We start from the raw sequence: 17,462 nt of genomic DNA on the forward strand, positions 1-17,462 counted from the left end.
CCACCAGGGGTGTGAGTGACAGTGTAATGTGAAATGTAGCCATCTGTACAATGTGGGTGGTGCCACCACCTTGGCTGGATGGTGAATGTTTGATGTTTTGCCACATCCCCACAGTCACTGCTGGGATGTCCCACAGCCTTGGCTTCCTGTTAGGGGGACAGCGTTGTCCGTCGTCTTGAGAGACCAAGCTGCTTGCTGGCCAGGAGGAAAGAACAGTTTGTCTGCTGCCACTCTTCTGCAGACTTGGCTGGAGATGTCCACCTTCTGCTTTCCAAAAATGAGCTGCTTTAAGACTTGTTCTTTTCTTTATCTTGTGTGCCGCTGTGTCAAGATGAAAAGTCATTTTGCAAAGAACATCCTTTTTATTTTATTTTATTTTTGCTTGGACTCCAGATCTAAAGATACTGCTAACTCTGGCTCTTTTCTCAGCTGATTCTCCCTGTGAATATGTTGTTTTGACACCTTCTACCTGCTCCATTTTGGGTGCCTAAAGCTGAGAGACTTGTAAGTGAAACTAGAAAGTTAGACTTCAACAGCTGAAGACCTGAGCTCTTCACACATGCAGGTGCAGAGATGTGAGGGACTCCCCGGGTCTCACCACCTCAACACTGCTAATCCCAGCTGGTCCTCTTGCCAGCAAGGCTGAGATCAAAAAGCTTTCATCTTCAGACAGATCAGTCTTGTGCTTCTCTGTGGCTTTTCTAACAAATGGGAACTCTGCTTGTGAGTATGGATCACTGGTGACAGTAGGAAAATACTGCTTCAGTAAGGAAAAGAGACTGAACTCACAATGCACAGCACAACTCACTTGTGACACTAGGTGGGAAAATGACACTGCTCACCTTTGCTTACACACGAGCATAAACCAGTCTGGGCATCAGAAACATAAAAATGAGTCAAAATACACATTGATTCTGAAATCAGTTCTTTTTTTTTATCCTTTAAAACCATGGACAAGAATGTACAGCTCCACAAAAACGGAGGCCAAACATACTGAACCAAACATTTCCTGGAATGCTGTGTGACAGTTTTGCTACTGTAATTTCTCTTGAATCAGTCAGTTTAAAAGCAGTTTTCATTTGCAGTCAAAATAATAGTGGTATACATTGCACGCTCCTTGAAACACAATCTTTGTCATAGGCACTATGATTATTTTTCTTCTCATTTTATTTTTACTGGTGAAAAAATAAACACAGTTAAAAATAGACAGCTTTTTCCCCATCTTCATTGTGTTTAGGCTATGTGGTTAAGTGGATACTCTCTCTATCTATTTAGATGAACTAACGATAAGCTGGGTCATTTATTTTCTAAAAAAGTTTGCGTATGTAGTGTTACATACTATTCAGAAGCCCCAAATCCAAGTCAAGTGTTCATCAGTGATTTTATTGACAGCAGAAACAATTTTGCTGATATTTTTGTTCTTACGTCAGTGAATGGCTCAAGACTTTTGGCTGCTGAAAAGGTTTCACAAGACTCACCCTAAGTACGAGGAATGCTCAGACTTCATGTCCATGCTAGCTGCTGTTCCATGCATATCTACAGATCAGCTTTAAGGTAAAGAAAAAATCATGTGACATGGATAAGATCTGGTGGACAATAAAGGAAAGCAGGAGATCAGGTATAAGTCTACAATAAAAGTTCATCCATTTAAATGAAGCTTTATTACTTGGCTAGTGTTCAGCAAGAAGTCTGAAAAACTGCACTTGTGACTGTTAAACTATTTCTGGGAATCAATCATTCCACTTTCATTTGTGGGCATTTTAATGTCCCTGTTCACCAAACAGTGGGGGCTGAAATACTATTTAGACAGCATATCAGGCACATGATTTGCAAAGGCAATTCTTCCCTTGCAGTTATTCCAACTACCCAAGCTGGATATTCACAGTGAACAGCAAACCATGTCTCCATTAGCTTCATTCATGTCTAAATGCTTTCAGTACAGTTAGTTGCTCAGGACTGCAGCTGCAGACAGCAAGTGAGCCATGCAGGGCTCTGCCAGCACGTCAGTGAACTACCTTATGAAAGCAAAGAGCTGCAACCAGATCCTCCCTGCAAAGAAGGAAAGCTGCCCAGAAGCTGCGGTACCTCCTTGGAGCACAGTGTTTGCACAGTGATGAGTTCTCCTTCTTCTCTGAAGCCGCCTAGAAATTGTTTTACATCAGTATAAACGCAGAACTGCTTCTACTTAGTGGAGAAACTGAAATGCAAACCCAACTTTATGGCTAATCAGTATGAGTTAAAAAGACATTTTTTCTTTAAAAATTTATATGATTTATGCTTTTTCCCAAGTCACCCTTTTGTGTCCATCTGGGACAGACGTTCTTGCTTAGCCTAGGAAACCTTCTGCACTGTGAAAGGCAGCTTTTACTCCTTACCTGACCAGGGGTGCAGCATGCAGGGTGCTGTGGTGCCCTGGGCTTGACACAGAATGCTGCCTATAGGGCTGGAGCAAGGACTGCACTGCTGTTTCTGCCAGCAAATGATGCGGGGCTTCACGTAGCACCAGCACTGTGGTGCCTCTGCTGCCTGTTAACAACTGCTGTTTGAATGAACCTGAACTGCTATCCCTAGGTGCTGGAAAAATCTATTTTGAGATACTACAAACCATTGCACCAGTTTACATACATAGTATTACCTGCAGCTATATCTGAGCCATTTTGGCATCACCCACGTGAAAATACTAGTAGGAAGGTTTTCAGTAGTTAGCCCTTACTTCAGCCCCTATACCCTCTGTAGAGAAGGCAGAGCACATCTCTTGCCTTAACTTTGCTTTGCTGTTTATAATGTTATAAATGTTTTCAGCATTTTATTTGGCAGAAAATAAGTTTATTAGGATGAAAGAAAGGCTAGATAAGCACACATATATACAAAACCTGCTCAGAATAATCCTCACCTGTGGGGGTATCAATTCTTTCTCTGAAGTCAGAATTTTAAAGAATTAGTCTCCTGGGCAGCTTTGGAAGAAAAGCTGCTACAGTTAGCTGAGATGAAAATGCAGACAGGCTGAATTTACCTTCAGTTCTCTATACAAAATACAGAGAAGCAGTGTTGAAGATTATATTTAAAAGGCAAACAAAAGGGATAATATGAAAGATCAACCTGGCAACTCTCTCAGACCATCCGCACTTGAATTCTAATGCATAAGATTGCTGCAGAAAACATAAGGAGATTGTTGGCTAGTACACATACATGATGCTGGACTGTGAAACCCAGATCTGATCTGTAACAGGAACATTTCAGGCTAGGCTCAGAACTGAAGTTACAGGATCAGAACCAGTTACTTCACTAAAAACTGAGGACAACTCTAAGACAACTTGAGAAACAACTTCACTCTTGTAATAATCAAAGAAAATGTAGAATGAAGTATAAAAAATAATGCTAGTTGGAATCACACTGCTTTAATACTATTGAAATTATCCTAATGCTTAGAAAAGTTTCTGCTTGGATTGTGAATAACAGGTCAGTTCAAATCAAGTCCTCAGAAGACTCCAAAATTCCACACTTGAAAGAATTTCAAAATTTTGAAATCTCTTATTTAAAAAAAAAAAAATGACGACTACAATTTCACTTATAGGAGAGAGATCTCAGAAAGAAACGAAAGTGAGGTGAGCTCCTCAGCTGTTGTATCCTGCAACTCAAAATCTGTTCCTCCTTCAGTGGGAAAAGCTGTGCCACACAGTGAGAGGTTCTCTATCTATTTAAAAGCAGTAGGATGTTACCTATTCTTAATACCTTTTTTTTTTTTTTTTTTTTTTTTTTGTATTCTTATCCCCTAATCTGTATTCTTCATTTCCAAATATTTTCACAACTAAGAAATCATGCTCTACATTCCTTCAAAACAAGATGTACTTAGAACAGTGTGTGCTATACATAACTCTTCTGATTGTTTTATAAATGTTGGTATTATTTACATTTAGTGTAATGCATGACAGGGGTCTTAACCTTCAGAGACACTTTAGTATGAATGAGCAGCTCAAAGCCATAGTTGAAGTGTCACTTCAGATGGCTTCTGGTCTTTGGTTCTCTGCAGGAGTTGGAGGCTTTGCTCTGACTGACACTACTCTTCATCCCAGAACAAGTTCTGTCCACAAATTACAGCCACTTCATAGGCAACACAAGTGGTCAAGATGTTAATTCGTGGGAAAACACCAGTGGGCTTTAAACAAAATGCTCTGTATTTCAAAATTAATTTATCAAGGAGCCAATGGGAAAAAGAAAATGCTGGCTTTGCCCAAACTGTGTCAGTTCTTTTCTTGTTTGCTTTTGGCCACCTTAATATTCAGGTTAGACAAGCAGTAGTACCTTGAGTCATATGCACACAAGCAGTGGGATTTAATGTATGGAAAAGGAAAACTGAAGAGAACTGCAGGCTCTGTGACTGGAACTGCTGAGAACAGATAGCTGTGGGGAAGGGCAGGAAGCACCCCACAGTGCTGCACAATTCCTGATTCCTGGGACACTCCCTTTCTAGGAGTACTCACAGCAGGTAAATGGGTGCATACGCGATTTTGAAAGTTTGGATCTTAAATTTACTCATCAGATCTCCCTACTGTCCCAAAAGTTAGGTTACAAGTTATATTCTTGATTATGAGGGTAAAGTAAAATTGAACATGTATAAAAATACTGAACTGCTGCCAAACCAGTGATGTCTGAGGCTACCAAACAGCACAGAAGTGGTACTTGCAACGCAGGAGCAAGGAAAAAGGACAAGATACCTGGTCACCACAGTGATGTGTTCCAGACCATGGGCAGTGTTAAGTAAAAAAGAAATATAAACTGCATGTGGGTCTGCTCCTGGTGGTGCTACAGAATATGGTGCTTTTCGAATTTCTTACTAAAACATACTACAAACGGAGAATTTCCATGCCACTTACATGTATGCTATACTTAATGTACATTCTTCAGTCATCAATAAAAAGCTCTTCATTATATCTATAACATATAATAGTTCCTTTGTAGAAAAACAAAACGAAACAAAACAAAACCCCAATCCCAACCAACCTGTAGATTGTGCTGTTGTGATTTTAGTTTGTTTTTCATTTGGGAAAAGTTTCAGAAGAACAGCTATATAGAATATCAGGAGACCACTCCCTTTTTATAGGACTGCTGTCCAAAGAGGATGGAGCTAAATCTTTTCAAGAAAGTAAGAGTAAGCACCCCATCAGTGCAGTGGTAACAATGAATCAAAACATTGGTTCTAATGGAAAACAAAATTACTAAAAGTTTAGGAATTTCTGGTAGTTATCCTTTCCTCAAATACTACTAACGTGGTCAGTTAATAAATTGAAGTTGTTTTTTTTTAAGCAGTTCCAAAGATACACAGCTTATATGAGTTTTACCATTAAGAGGAAAGCATCTTTACGCTGTGCAGCATACACTGAGGATGGCTGTTTCTCCTTCACAGTAAGACTGAAGTTATAATAGCTATGTAGTTTTTATCTCATATATGAACTTTGCTACATAAAATACATTCAGTTTGATAATTGTGATTTGGGAGGGCTAAGAAACCTAAAACCGGAAAACTGAGCATCCTGCTTGTTTTCATGTGAATAGACTCCAGAACAAAGGGATCATAATCTTACTGCCAACTTACAGTAACAATACAGTATAAAAGGAAAAAAAGTCTGCACCCTCTTACATTTTCAGCAAGACACAGAAATATGTTGCACTTTATAGTATTTACTTTTTCCCAATCTCCTTGAGATTTTAAATTAATGCCAAGATAACAAATCATTCATATAAACTCATTGTTTTCCCAAGTGAAAAGAAGTTTCCAGGGAAACTACACTTCTTTGAAAGGAAATGTGTATTTATGTCATAAAAAAAAAAATGATTATTCTGGGTCTGCTCCTTCAAGCTTTAATTTCATTTGCTGCAGCTAGTACTCTGACAGAGTTCTTCTTTGGTATTTATTCTCATAATTTGTTATAAGAGTTCAAGTAATGTCCATAAGTAGACTGAGGGTAGCTGGGCACGAATTGGAAAGAGGAATTGGAACTTCTGTCCCTCCCTACAAGATAAATAGACGTAAACCATCTGTTTGAACATTTTGATTCATGAGCAGGTACGTGTTAGCATCTGCCATAGTCTCACTGTTTTCATAATACGTAAACAAGAAGCTTCAGAAGATTTTGATGAATAATATTTGAATCAGCCACCTTTAAGTGGTGCTAAGCTAACTGCTTTTGGAGCCCAGTCAGTGATACTCAGCTCTTGTAAAAGGATGGACCTGGCACACAAGCACTCATCTAACGAACCTCACACCGTATTCTAGACAGGGCTTTGCATACTGTTATGAGCATAATTTTCATAAGCAGAATAAAGATAGCTCCATATGTCAGTCTAGTGGCCCTTACATCTTGCAATAGACTACTAACATTTGTGACACTCCATTGGACATAGAGTAGAAAAGATTCGAGATGTGATCCTCTGTTAGTATATCATTATTGCACTGAGAATATCAGCTGAGAGCCTGGCAGGTGACTAGATGCCACAAGCATTTTGAAAAGGTCTTTCTTCACTGGAATGTTTGTTCACTGAAACATCATCCTTCAAGAATTAACTTTCAGCTTTGGATAGTGGATGAAGTTTTTTAGTGGCTAACACCATGAGATGTGCCCATACTCACCCACATATCCTACTTCAAATATTGGGAACATTCTACTGTTTTTTGGGGTTGTTTGGGCTGAAATTCTATTCAGAAACAAAATGAAAAAACCCACAAGAACAAAAGGGATATGTATTGCACTCCCAATTCTGCTCCACAACATTATGCTGAAGAGATGCAGTTTCTCCTTTAAGCTCAGAGAAAGTTCAGCTTCATCTAACTAGCTGTTATCTCAGTTTACTTGAGCGTAGTACATTGCGTGTGAATATTCATACCAGATAACACTCAAACTTCATAGGTCTGGTGTTAACTTTAATTATGCTACAGGTTCAGAGTTCAGAGTTCAGAGCCTCTTTTAAGGAGATTTCAGTCTCTTTCCAAGGGCAGGAATAGATGCCATTTTAGGAAGAAACTATGTTTGCACACTGACACATCCCTTCTGATCCACTGAGTTCAATGGGATCATTAGATTCAGAAACAAAGCAAAATTTGGCCTACCATTTCAGCGGGCTCAGTGCAACTCTATAGGATCTTTTGTGTCCTCTACATACCTAATTGCGAGACCTCAGAGAAAATGCTGTCCCATTCACTGTAAAATAGGAGGGTCCACGGGGGAAAATAATTGCATTAGAGAAACACACAAATCACTTTAAGTTCGCCTGTTTCAATGTTTGAAAATCATTTTCTTTTCCTCTGTAAACAATGACAGTTTAAATAGGATCTGAAGTGTTAACTCAACAAATAATACACTAGTCTGTCATATGGTTAATATTAATGTCTCTCTATTCAAACATGCTGAAAACTGAATAGAACAGTTAACATATAACAGTCACACATCCTTTGCTGAATACAAGATCGCATCTCTAACATGAACTGAAGGTATCCTCACCATTTCAGATCTCCATCAACCATTCAGTCAAACATTTCATTGTATTAAAGTACATTGCTCTTGCCCTTTTTCTGGGTCTTTGGGGGTGTTCAGTGAACACATTCTCTCATTAAAGGCATTGCTTATGACTATATTATGATTATAGTTCTTTCTTCAACAGAAATCCTGCAGTGTGTTTCCAATACATCACCAGAAGAGAGTTTGCACAGTTTGGTAGGATTTGGGGGCAAGTAGGCCTTACAGCTGGATTGAAAGGATTTGGTGTTGACAGAGCAGTTTGTGAAAGATTTTGCATTTTACTGCAGATACCATTTCTCAACAAAATTAATTAACAATTAATTAAAAAACAGTTGTGAGCATGCTTCACAAATTATTGAATCAGAGCTTTATGTAGAAGCCATTTTTTAAATTACAGGTGTGTTCACTTACGCGTAGATGCACGCTCACTTGGCTTATGTCCTGAGCTGGCAGGATACAAATGCTATTAACAGAAAAGTCACACAGCTGAGCTGAGGTGAAGCTGAGCCCCACTTAGCACACGGTTCATCTTCCAGAGGTTTGTCTGGTGCGGGTTTTGTGCCATGCCAGTACAGGCAGCTCAGCCCAGTGAGATCGTGCACAGCTACTGCGTAGTGCAGAAACAAGACATGGAAGAACCTCTCCTTGTGGGGATCCCAGCCTACAGCTTAATCCTCCTGTTATGAGAAGAGCTCTACAGCTTTTTAGAAAGGAGTCTGAATGAGGCATGCTCCATCCTGGGCATAAAGCATAATTTGCCCTCAAATAGACTTTTATTGAAAACACACAGCAAAGATTACAGCCATAGAAAGTTCTGTAAACAAGACAATTTCATCATCTTAAACAAAACAAAACAAACAAAAAAAAAAAAAAAAAAAAAAAGAGCCAAAACAACACACACACAAACAAAAATAAAAATAAAAAAACCCAAAAAATTAAAAGAAAAAAGACAAGAAAACCAAAGTAAGACTTGATGAATAAAGATTTGTGAAGAGGATTTTTTTTAATGCCTCAGCTAGGCACAAAATAAATGACATACATTTTCAGCATTTTCTTTTTCAAATTTACTTGACAGAGGTTAAAATATTGCTTTATTCTGACTAAACATACAACAGCACTGTGTGACCGACTGTGCTATTTTGGGAAGTCTTGAGACTTGTGAACTGGAAAGTCTGGGGCACATCTAATAAGTTGAACAATTAATTTGCTGCAAATAATATTTTAATACATTCTGTATATATGGTAATTTTTTAAATCAATCTTCTGACATTATCAGGGAAGGCTATTTGGTAATTATTTATCATAGTTTATATTCTTTTTCCCCACAAATAAGCAGATATTTTAATAACAATGAAAACAGTAACATGTGAGCCACTGAACCCAAATCGTTGCATTATTGGCATATTATGTTACAATTTATTGGGAGGAAGAAGGACTCAAAAGAAAGCAAATGAAAAAAAAAAAAAGCCTATAATATGATTGGGATACAGTAATCAGGAACTGACATTTCTTCTCTAAGGCCTTCTCTAAGGCAGCAGGGATTGATTTGCTGGAACCGCCTGTTCACGTACAGCCCCAGCAGAATCAGCTGCGTGCATGCTCCTAGGTATGCCCATCCTGAGCTATCTGCAGGGTTGGAGCTTTGAAGTTCACAAGCCAAAGCCATGATTCATTAAAGTGACCAGAGAACTGAGAGCGGAATCAAATGAGGACAGTATGGACACCTATTGGCTGGCCTCAGATCGCGTTGGATCTCCCAGACTCATTTCTGAATAACCCATAATAAAAATAAGTTAAAAAAACCACACATACACTCAGAAGTGCTCCTTGAGAGCATACAAATGCCTTCAAAGTTTAACAGTTTAGAAATGCTTATGGATCGGTAAAGAACAGCAGAGTTTACAATCCCACTCTTAAAAACTAAACCAACCCTAACCTGCCATGGTGCGTGCTTCTGCACTTTGAGTTTCTGTTCTTCTTTTTCTTCTTCCAACCAAGAAGCTCTTTCAGACAAAGCTCAGAAGATGGAGCAGCCACAGGGCTACTGCACCTCCACAGGCCCCAACCCCTCTCCAGGCTTGGCCTGACCCAAAGCTCCTAAAAGTTTCCACTGAACTTCTCAAGCTGACTGACACACTCATGTAAGGTAGAGAGTCAAGCATCTGGCTCAATTAAGGATTTACGGTCATTACACAGTTAGTGCCAAGAATTGGACGTTTGTGTTTCCTCTCTCAGAATGAACCTAGAACTGAGAGCAGGGGGGACTGGGTCTGTGCTAGGGTTTTGGAACTTGCACCCCTGGCCAGCATTCACTGCAGCGCTGCCCTGAAACCAAGAATGGTTCTTAGAACGGTCTTGGCCTTTATTGAAAATAGGATGCATAGCCTAAGCCTCCTGACAGCCAAACAGGACAGTGTTAAAATACTCTAGAACTGAAACTGTATGTATAATCCTGCCTAGAAAGCACCTGATGTACGCCTTATCCCTCCCGGAACATTTCTTTCCTTTAAAAAAATATTTTGTTAAAAAACACTATGATATGAGGGCGATTGACTATTTGGTTTCTTCTAAGTAGATGCTCTTAAATTAATGCATATAAATAATTTGTATTTAATTTCCTCCTTTCCTGTTTAGCAAAGCATCGAATGCACAGATCTGTTATTCCCCCTCCTGCGACCCCCACACAAAGTCACTTGGTCAACACTGAGTCTCTTTGTGTTTCACCTTTTAAGACAAATTGTGCCTCTCGATCTGCCTTGGCCACAGGGCTCATAGGCAGGAACGCGGTGTTCTCGCTCGCGCTGCTCTCCGCGTCTACGCTCGTCAGTTCGAAGTCCTCCGACCTCCTCGCATCAGTCAGAATCCGAATCTGCTCCTGCACAGTTTCTAGCAATATTTTCACTTCATGTTGTTCTGCTATAAGACAATTACTGACAGGGGAACTCACATTGACAAGTTCAGCTGAATAGGAGTTTTTGCACCATTTGATGCCTGTTACTTCAGAAACATTTTGCATTTGCATGCAGGCTTCGTCCAAGCCCACAGATGGGATGATGGGAACTGAGTTGGCCCTTGAAGATGAGTATCCGACCAAGTCCTTCTGATCCACGTTATTAAAATAAGGGGTTGTCTCTCTTGAAGGCAGTTGCATATTTATTGAAGTATTCTGAGAAGTTTTAAAACCACTAGATGAATACCTGAAAGGAATAAGAAAGATTTTTTGTTGCAAACTGAGCAGCCAGATGTGACCAGTGGAAGGAATGTTGTATGAGAGTCAGAGAGCTGTGCTGCAAGGATACATGGCTGTTTCGAGTCACACTCAGAGCACTTAGAGCTATTGTGGCCCAGGGGAAAACAGCAGGCTCTGGAAATCTGGGTTTTATTGCCACTGCTTTTCCCTCTGTCCCATTTTCCCCACCAGTACATGAGAATAATAACAATAAATTTTTATATGCTTTCAGGAGTTACACTGTACTGGATACAAGGAAGGTTTTTACAGTATGGGTGGTGAAGCACTAGCATGGGTTGCCCAGAGAGGTGGTGGAAGCCCTGGAGACATTCAAGATGAGGCTGGATCAGGCTCTGAGCAAGCAGATGGAGCTGTAGATGTCCCTGCTCACTGCAGGGGAGTTGGACTCCACAGCCCTTAAGGCTGCTCAGAGCCTTCCAAATCAAAAGATTTTTTAAAATTTTTTTTTTTTTTTTTTTTTCCCTTCCTATAAGTCAAATTCAAAATCTCAGTCTTTCATTTCTAACTGGAGAAATGGATTGATGTTTTCTTGAACATCAGAACTCTCGATATCAAATTGTTATTCCAGGAAAACACTAAAGAAGAGAAATTGAAACAAAATTATATTCTTTAATTGCATGGAAACAATCACCTGTGCCCCCTTTCAAATATGCAGTGTCTACGTGCACTGTAACTCTGACAAACAGGTCATTTTTTGTAATCATCCAATGCTGACATGATTTGGTTTCTTAAGACCTCATCTGGAAATAATGCCTTGTGCTCATGAAAATGTTATTCACCTATTCTACAAGAAAAATCCTTTATCCTCCACGTACGTATACTATAGCATGATTTCATTTATTGTGAGGCAACTTCACTGAATTTTTTTTATCAACATTCCCATTTTGATTCAAAGCCAAATTCATTACTCTTACCAGAAAATGTTTGCACTGATATATTTAAAAACCAGAAATGGAAAATATACTAAACATAAAGGAAACAATGCTCAAGATGTTTCCCATTCCTGAAGTATTATTAGAAATGCAGTATTTCTACTACTTGTGATTACCAAGAACCATAGGCATCACCTCCATGCTTCATCAATATTTTATGCATCGTCAGCTTTGTGTTCTTATCACTATGTGATGGGGCAAGCCAATGAGAAATCTAACATGTTTTACTGTTGATCATGAAAAGCGACATCTACATCTGGTACAGAGGAAATGTCTGAGCTCAGACAGGAAGGATATTTTCTGAAAGCTGCTTAAACCTACTGGACTTGCCCCGGGGTATTCTATTTACACGTGCCTTGCTTCTTCTGACATTAACAGAAAGAGAACTTGGGAACAGCAATTAAAGTGTTCAAAACAGCCGTAGCCTAATAAAAGCATACAAAGCTAATTAAGTGGACAGATTTCGTTTGGCCCCAGCCTCCTGGTGAGCTGTCAGACAAACAAAAGAGGAGGAAATATCTCTAGGCTCATTTCCAGGAGAGCGCTGCTGACTTGTAGCTATCTCATCTATGGTGGCTGTGTTTCATAACTGCTTGATGTGAACCTGGACACATGCACACATGCAGCACTGTGCGTTGCTACACTGAAACTCTGCAGCAGCACTCCCAGAAGACTACAAAGCACAGCTGGGAGCTCTGCAATAAGGAAGAGGCACTGTGAGCTTTGCTGCTATCTGATGGAATAAGATACTGCTTTGGGAAGTGGGACCCAGGGGAACAATAAAGCAAGTGGCTTTTAGGAATATGAAACAGCATTTCTTGCACAAGCTATGCAGCTGCATTTACACTTTACTTTGAAACAGGAAAGGTTGGCTTTTGGTTAATTACTTTTGTTCTGTGCTTAGACACACTGGCCATCTACTGAAGGCCTTTTTTGAACAGTTTTTGAGAATCAGTATAATGAAAAACTGATTAGCTAAATTATTCCAGAGGGAGGACAACTGAAAATAAATTAATAATAAAGGAAAACAAAAGAGTGCAGACCTGTTGTGCCCATTCTTGTTTCCTTTGCATTTGCTTATTATATAATTGTTCAAACGACTATAGCTGGAGGGATCTCATCAGCTGCATTATTCCCCTTTTTGGTAATTCAGGCCCTAAATATATTCTGGGTTGCACCCTGAAAACAAAGGGAGTGAATGTTTTTAATGAATTTCACATGCAATGGCTGTATTGTATGGATGATATATGAGCGAAACCAAAAAAAGATGGAATTATCCAATGAGTTTAGTGAGATAACAGTAACATTTGCCAATTCTATAAAAGGGATTCAATTATTCTTGGTATTTTGAAAACTAATTGGCAGTAACAATAACATGTAACTCAATGCCTGGCATATTTCCATAGCTGTTTGTTTTTTGTTTCTTTTTTTTAAGTGCAGATGAACACAACGATTTTATGCCAGAAGTACATGTTTCTGCCCTGTGTTTACACAGCTTTCAAAGAAAGACTAAGTTGAATTAAAGCACATGTACTGTGTGTAACAGGCAATGTACTGAACTAGCAGGGATATGACTTCAGAGCCATGTGAGAGCCGGCTTTTAGTTCACTACAAACAAATCCCTGCTTCTACTTCTGATGCCAAACTGTTGCTGGTTACAACAGAATGAGATTTCAGTCAATAAGCACCTCTAAGTGCAGAATAATAATAATTGTTTCCTGTAATTGTTTCCCAGAACTAGAATGTCCCTTCAGAAAGGTATTTGTATTATTTTCATCTGAAAAAATTATTTTGTCTGAATAAATTAAATTGTGCATGTACTTCAAAGTGCAGCTCTGCCCACTCTTCTACTCAAATCAAGTAAAAAAGCCCACAAACATTCATAAATCTGTAACAGCAACCACAAGTTACACAGTTTTCAAGAGTCTGTGTCAGTGAATGAAACTGAATGAAGCATAATTACGCTGTCCCTTAAAACAGATATTAAAGCAAGACAGGCAGGACTTATGACTTAAAATACAAAATGAGCTTCATTCAGTGTAGCGCAAAGAGCTTTGCTATAAGCCCAATTGCTGTAGATGTTCACTGTAGGAGCTTGATGGCCAAGTCCATTAAGATGAATGAGAGTCTCTACAATGACATCAGCAGGCTTCAGCTCAGCCTTGGAAGCATGCATACCTACCTATGTGTCTACCTAAATATATGACATGCTGGGGGTCTGCAAACACATCTGTATCTGTATAAATATGCATTTGCAGATATAAGGTACTGCCTCTAGCAGCTGATACCAAGCAATGCAAACAGCTGTCACTGTGGGACCAAAGTACTGTTCTTCTCTTTGCATGCATGCCCATGACACCCCAAAATGCTCGTTGGACTCTGAGATGTGACTGCCATGGAGGTATTTGTTTACTTCAAGCCCTTCATTTCAGGAAGGTTTTTCTGCTACTCTGAGTAGCGGACTGATGAGCCAGTCGTATTTGACTTGAAGTCTACAAAGGCCTGAATTGCAAATATTGAGAGCTGGTGTTTTCCTGAAGCAGCAAAAGAACCCCAACTTCTCTAAAGACCTTCCAGTTGGGTTGATATCCACTAAGAGCACCAAAAATCTCAAACAGATGGTAAGAGAAAGATTTGGGGATTTGGGGAAAAAGGAGGTTAGAAGACTTCCATTTGCAGTAGAATTAGAACATTATCTTTGTATTTTGGTTTGGAGATCAGATGTGCACTTGAATTTTAGTTTCTATAGTTGTTATATTTTAGTTTAGTTACAATACTTCATTACTGCATCCCTTGCAAAAAGCTTTATTACATTCTGTAAAGACTACATTTTCATAAAAATATACTATCCATTATTAAAACACTTCAATAAAACAAGATCAAAGAGTTGCTATAATTTTCATGCCTCATGTTCACATGGTTGTAATTCCTTCTCATGGGGACTGGCTTAAGGATGCTGATATCACATCTGTGACACTGCTCCTGGTACTCCAACATAACAGTACTTGCCAGTGTGTTTGCAGGCCTCTTTCTGAGGATGTACCACTGACAGAGGCAGAATGAAGCAAGTCAAGTGGTACAGACATGGATAGTACAGAAAATAAGGACGAGGTGCTTTAGGGACTGTGGCCAGAGGGGTTGCAGCACGGTGAAAAAAAATCAACCTTTTGAAGAATGTCAACAGGCCAGATACAGACCAATACAAGATGATAATTGTAATATCACATACTGATTTCCTAGAGGAGAGCAAATACAGCTAGCCACACAGCCTTGCTGCATTTTCTACCTCGCTTCTCAAGATAAAGAGGCTGCAGCTTTCTTCCACGCCTGTGTTTCAAAGCACTGCCACGTAGCAGGGAAGCAGCATCCTCCCTGATACAAAACTACCATTTTGTCACAACTTTCTTAAGGTCTACATTATCATAGGAATGAACAACAGGATCCTGACTGTAAGAAATAACAAACAGGTTCTTCCCTAGAAGTAGCAAACTGCATCAACAAAAGAAGCATGAGACAAACCTGAACCTTTGAACAGAGGCCTAAAGAAAGTTGACTCTCTTTATGCTTTGTTCTTTCCTGTCCCAGGCAAACCCCACTCGCAGTCTGCCTCCCTAACTACTCTAGTCAGCTTCATTAGGCAGATTCAGCTACAAGAGACCTAGAGAGCAAAGTCACATTCCCTCCTGGGATGCCTGGCTGTGGACTGATGCATGCCTGCTTCAGTCTCTGCTAAGCTGGGACTCAGGCATCTTTAAATGAGACCAGAGCAACCCTACAGGTATTCCTCCTGGTGTTACATGTAGTGTGTTTGCAGCGATTCTGGGAAGCCTCTGGAAATCTATAGGGATATGTAAATATTATGCAAAAAAACTCGGCAATTGCAAAAGACTTCAAAGGCTGCTCTAGGTGCTTGGGAGCTCTTCTGAAATTCAGACCTTATGTACAGCTGGAGGTGAATTAGAAGATGAAAAATATCAGGTTTTTTGTATGTGTTCAAAGACAAACTCACATGAACCGGGTTACAGTTTTCCATCTACAGCAAACATGCAATCTACAAAGACTGCATTAAAAAATATGAAAGCTGGACTTCTGAATTATTTCCTCTTATTTGTCCAGTGCTGACAGAAGAAAGAAGTGCTGTGCAAACATTACGTAGAACTACTTCTCCAAGCAGTGCTGGCCTGCTGTGGATATTTCTTTACTTACCCATGACAAGGTATTGTGTCCTGCTCTGTGATCCTGGACTCTTCTAGCTGTTGATATGCTGGTCCTGTAATCCCATTGAACCTACCCCGAGGTAAGGGAGGAGTCCTCCGAAAGGCATTTCTATGTAGCATCCCACTTTTCTGTCCTGGACTGCAGCATGAAGAGAGACTTCTAGAAACAACACACCAAAGATACAGTGACAATTATCATTGCAAAAAGGGTAAACTTCTGCAAAGTGAAGATTCAAAATTAATAATGCATGGATTACTGTTTCTATAAACTTTGCTCTGGCAGTCTACCATGTCAGCAGAAACTCTCTAAGGATACATATTGCTATAATCCACAGCTAGCTGCTGTTTAGGCCGTATCTAATAGATCACATCCCTTCTAAGAAAGAAAATAATTGACTGGCATCTTAAATGTTTTCTTATCCTTGATGAAGGATGCTTCTTTTATTCCTTGCTGCGTACCATAATCGTGCTATAAGGAGATGGACCCTCCAATAGTGGAAATAAACAGCAAAAGTCCATCAGATTGAGTCTTTTATATTGCTTTTATTCTTTTTTTTATATACATTGATTGTGTTCTTGTTTTACATATGTGATAAATAGAATTTTTTCTTTTTATGGTATGATAGAAAAATACTCTTGTAAACAACATTTTTGTAGTGTTTTGTAAAAACAGCTTTCTTTTTATTTAATGCAGGAATTGAAAGGTATCTAGAATTCACACAGTATTTCTTCTACAAACCATAAAACCAGGTTTTGCTAACACAAAAATAAGGGAACACAAAATTATGTCGAAATACAACCCATTTATACTGCATGGCATGACTGGCTATTCATTTTTCAGCTACTCCTTACTTCTCTTAATATCTCCTGGGGCTCAGAAATGCATATGTATTATTTAATATTATGTCACCTCCTTAAAGAAGTTTTAGTATAGGTTTTGTGAATGCATTGTAAGAATTATTATTGTTGGTTAGGTAAATAATTAGAACTTCTGATAAAATTCAGCTATGCAAATGATTTAACCTAAATTCACTTCATTTTTCATAACATGATTTAACAACAATCCCCATTTTATACCTAAAGGAAACTTAACTTACATTGGGGCCACACCTACTCCCAAAGAAATTCTTGCTTGGATCAAATATCTTAGGCAAGTTCTCTTGAAGAACACATTTTAAAACCTACCCTTTCTCTCCAAACTCAAAACAGTAGAAAGAAATTCAACTCTCTCTCAATCTCTACTCTACTGCTCACGTTCCTTTTTGGTATCTGCACTGTTCTCTTCCACACTTGTGCATGCCTGGCGCTTTTTAATTGAAAAGACAGATAACTCATAGCAATAGCATTTCCATAAAGATTTTTGATGCTCCCTTAAATAGATTTTCCTCAGCTATTAAGAAGACTACCAAAAAAAAAAAAACAAACCCCAAAAAACCAAAAAACAACAACAACAAAAAAAACCAACCAAAAAAAAAAACAACCAAAAAACTCTGGGAACAAAAACAAGTTAGACTGACGTTCTGGCCTTTCATTCTTGAGGGCCAAATTC

General features: G+C 39.1%; 1 protein-coding gene across 1 annotated transcript in view; it reads right to left on the reverse strand.

The window, feature by feature from the left end:
- Positions 1 to 9,004: 9,004 nt before the first annotated feature.
- The window catches only part of NRG3 (neuregulin 3), a gene marked incomplete at its 5' end in the record, with an annotated part of 371,341 nt that continues 362,883 nt past the window's right edge, over positions 9,005 to 17,462 (reverse strand). Inside the window, 2 exons of the mRNA XM_042818296.1 lie at positions 9,005 to 10,711; positions 15,903 to 16,073. Coding sequence (XP_042674230.1) covers positions 10,204 to 10,711; positions 15,903 to 16,073 — 679 coding nt within the window. The remainder of the gene's footprint in view (positions 10,712 to 15,902; positions 16,074 to 17,462) is intronic.

This window comes from Centrocercus urophasianus, unplaced genomic scaffold (genome assembly GCF_019232065.1).
Source record: "Centrocercus urophasianus isolate 14NV4802_14NV808 unplaced genomic scaffold, USGS_Curo_1.0 seq_17, whole genome shotgun sequence".
NCBI lineage: Eukaryota > Metazoa > Chordata > Aves > Galliformes > Phasianidae > Centrocercus > Centrocercus urophasianus.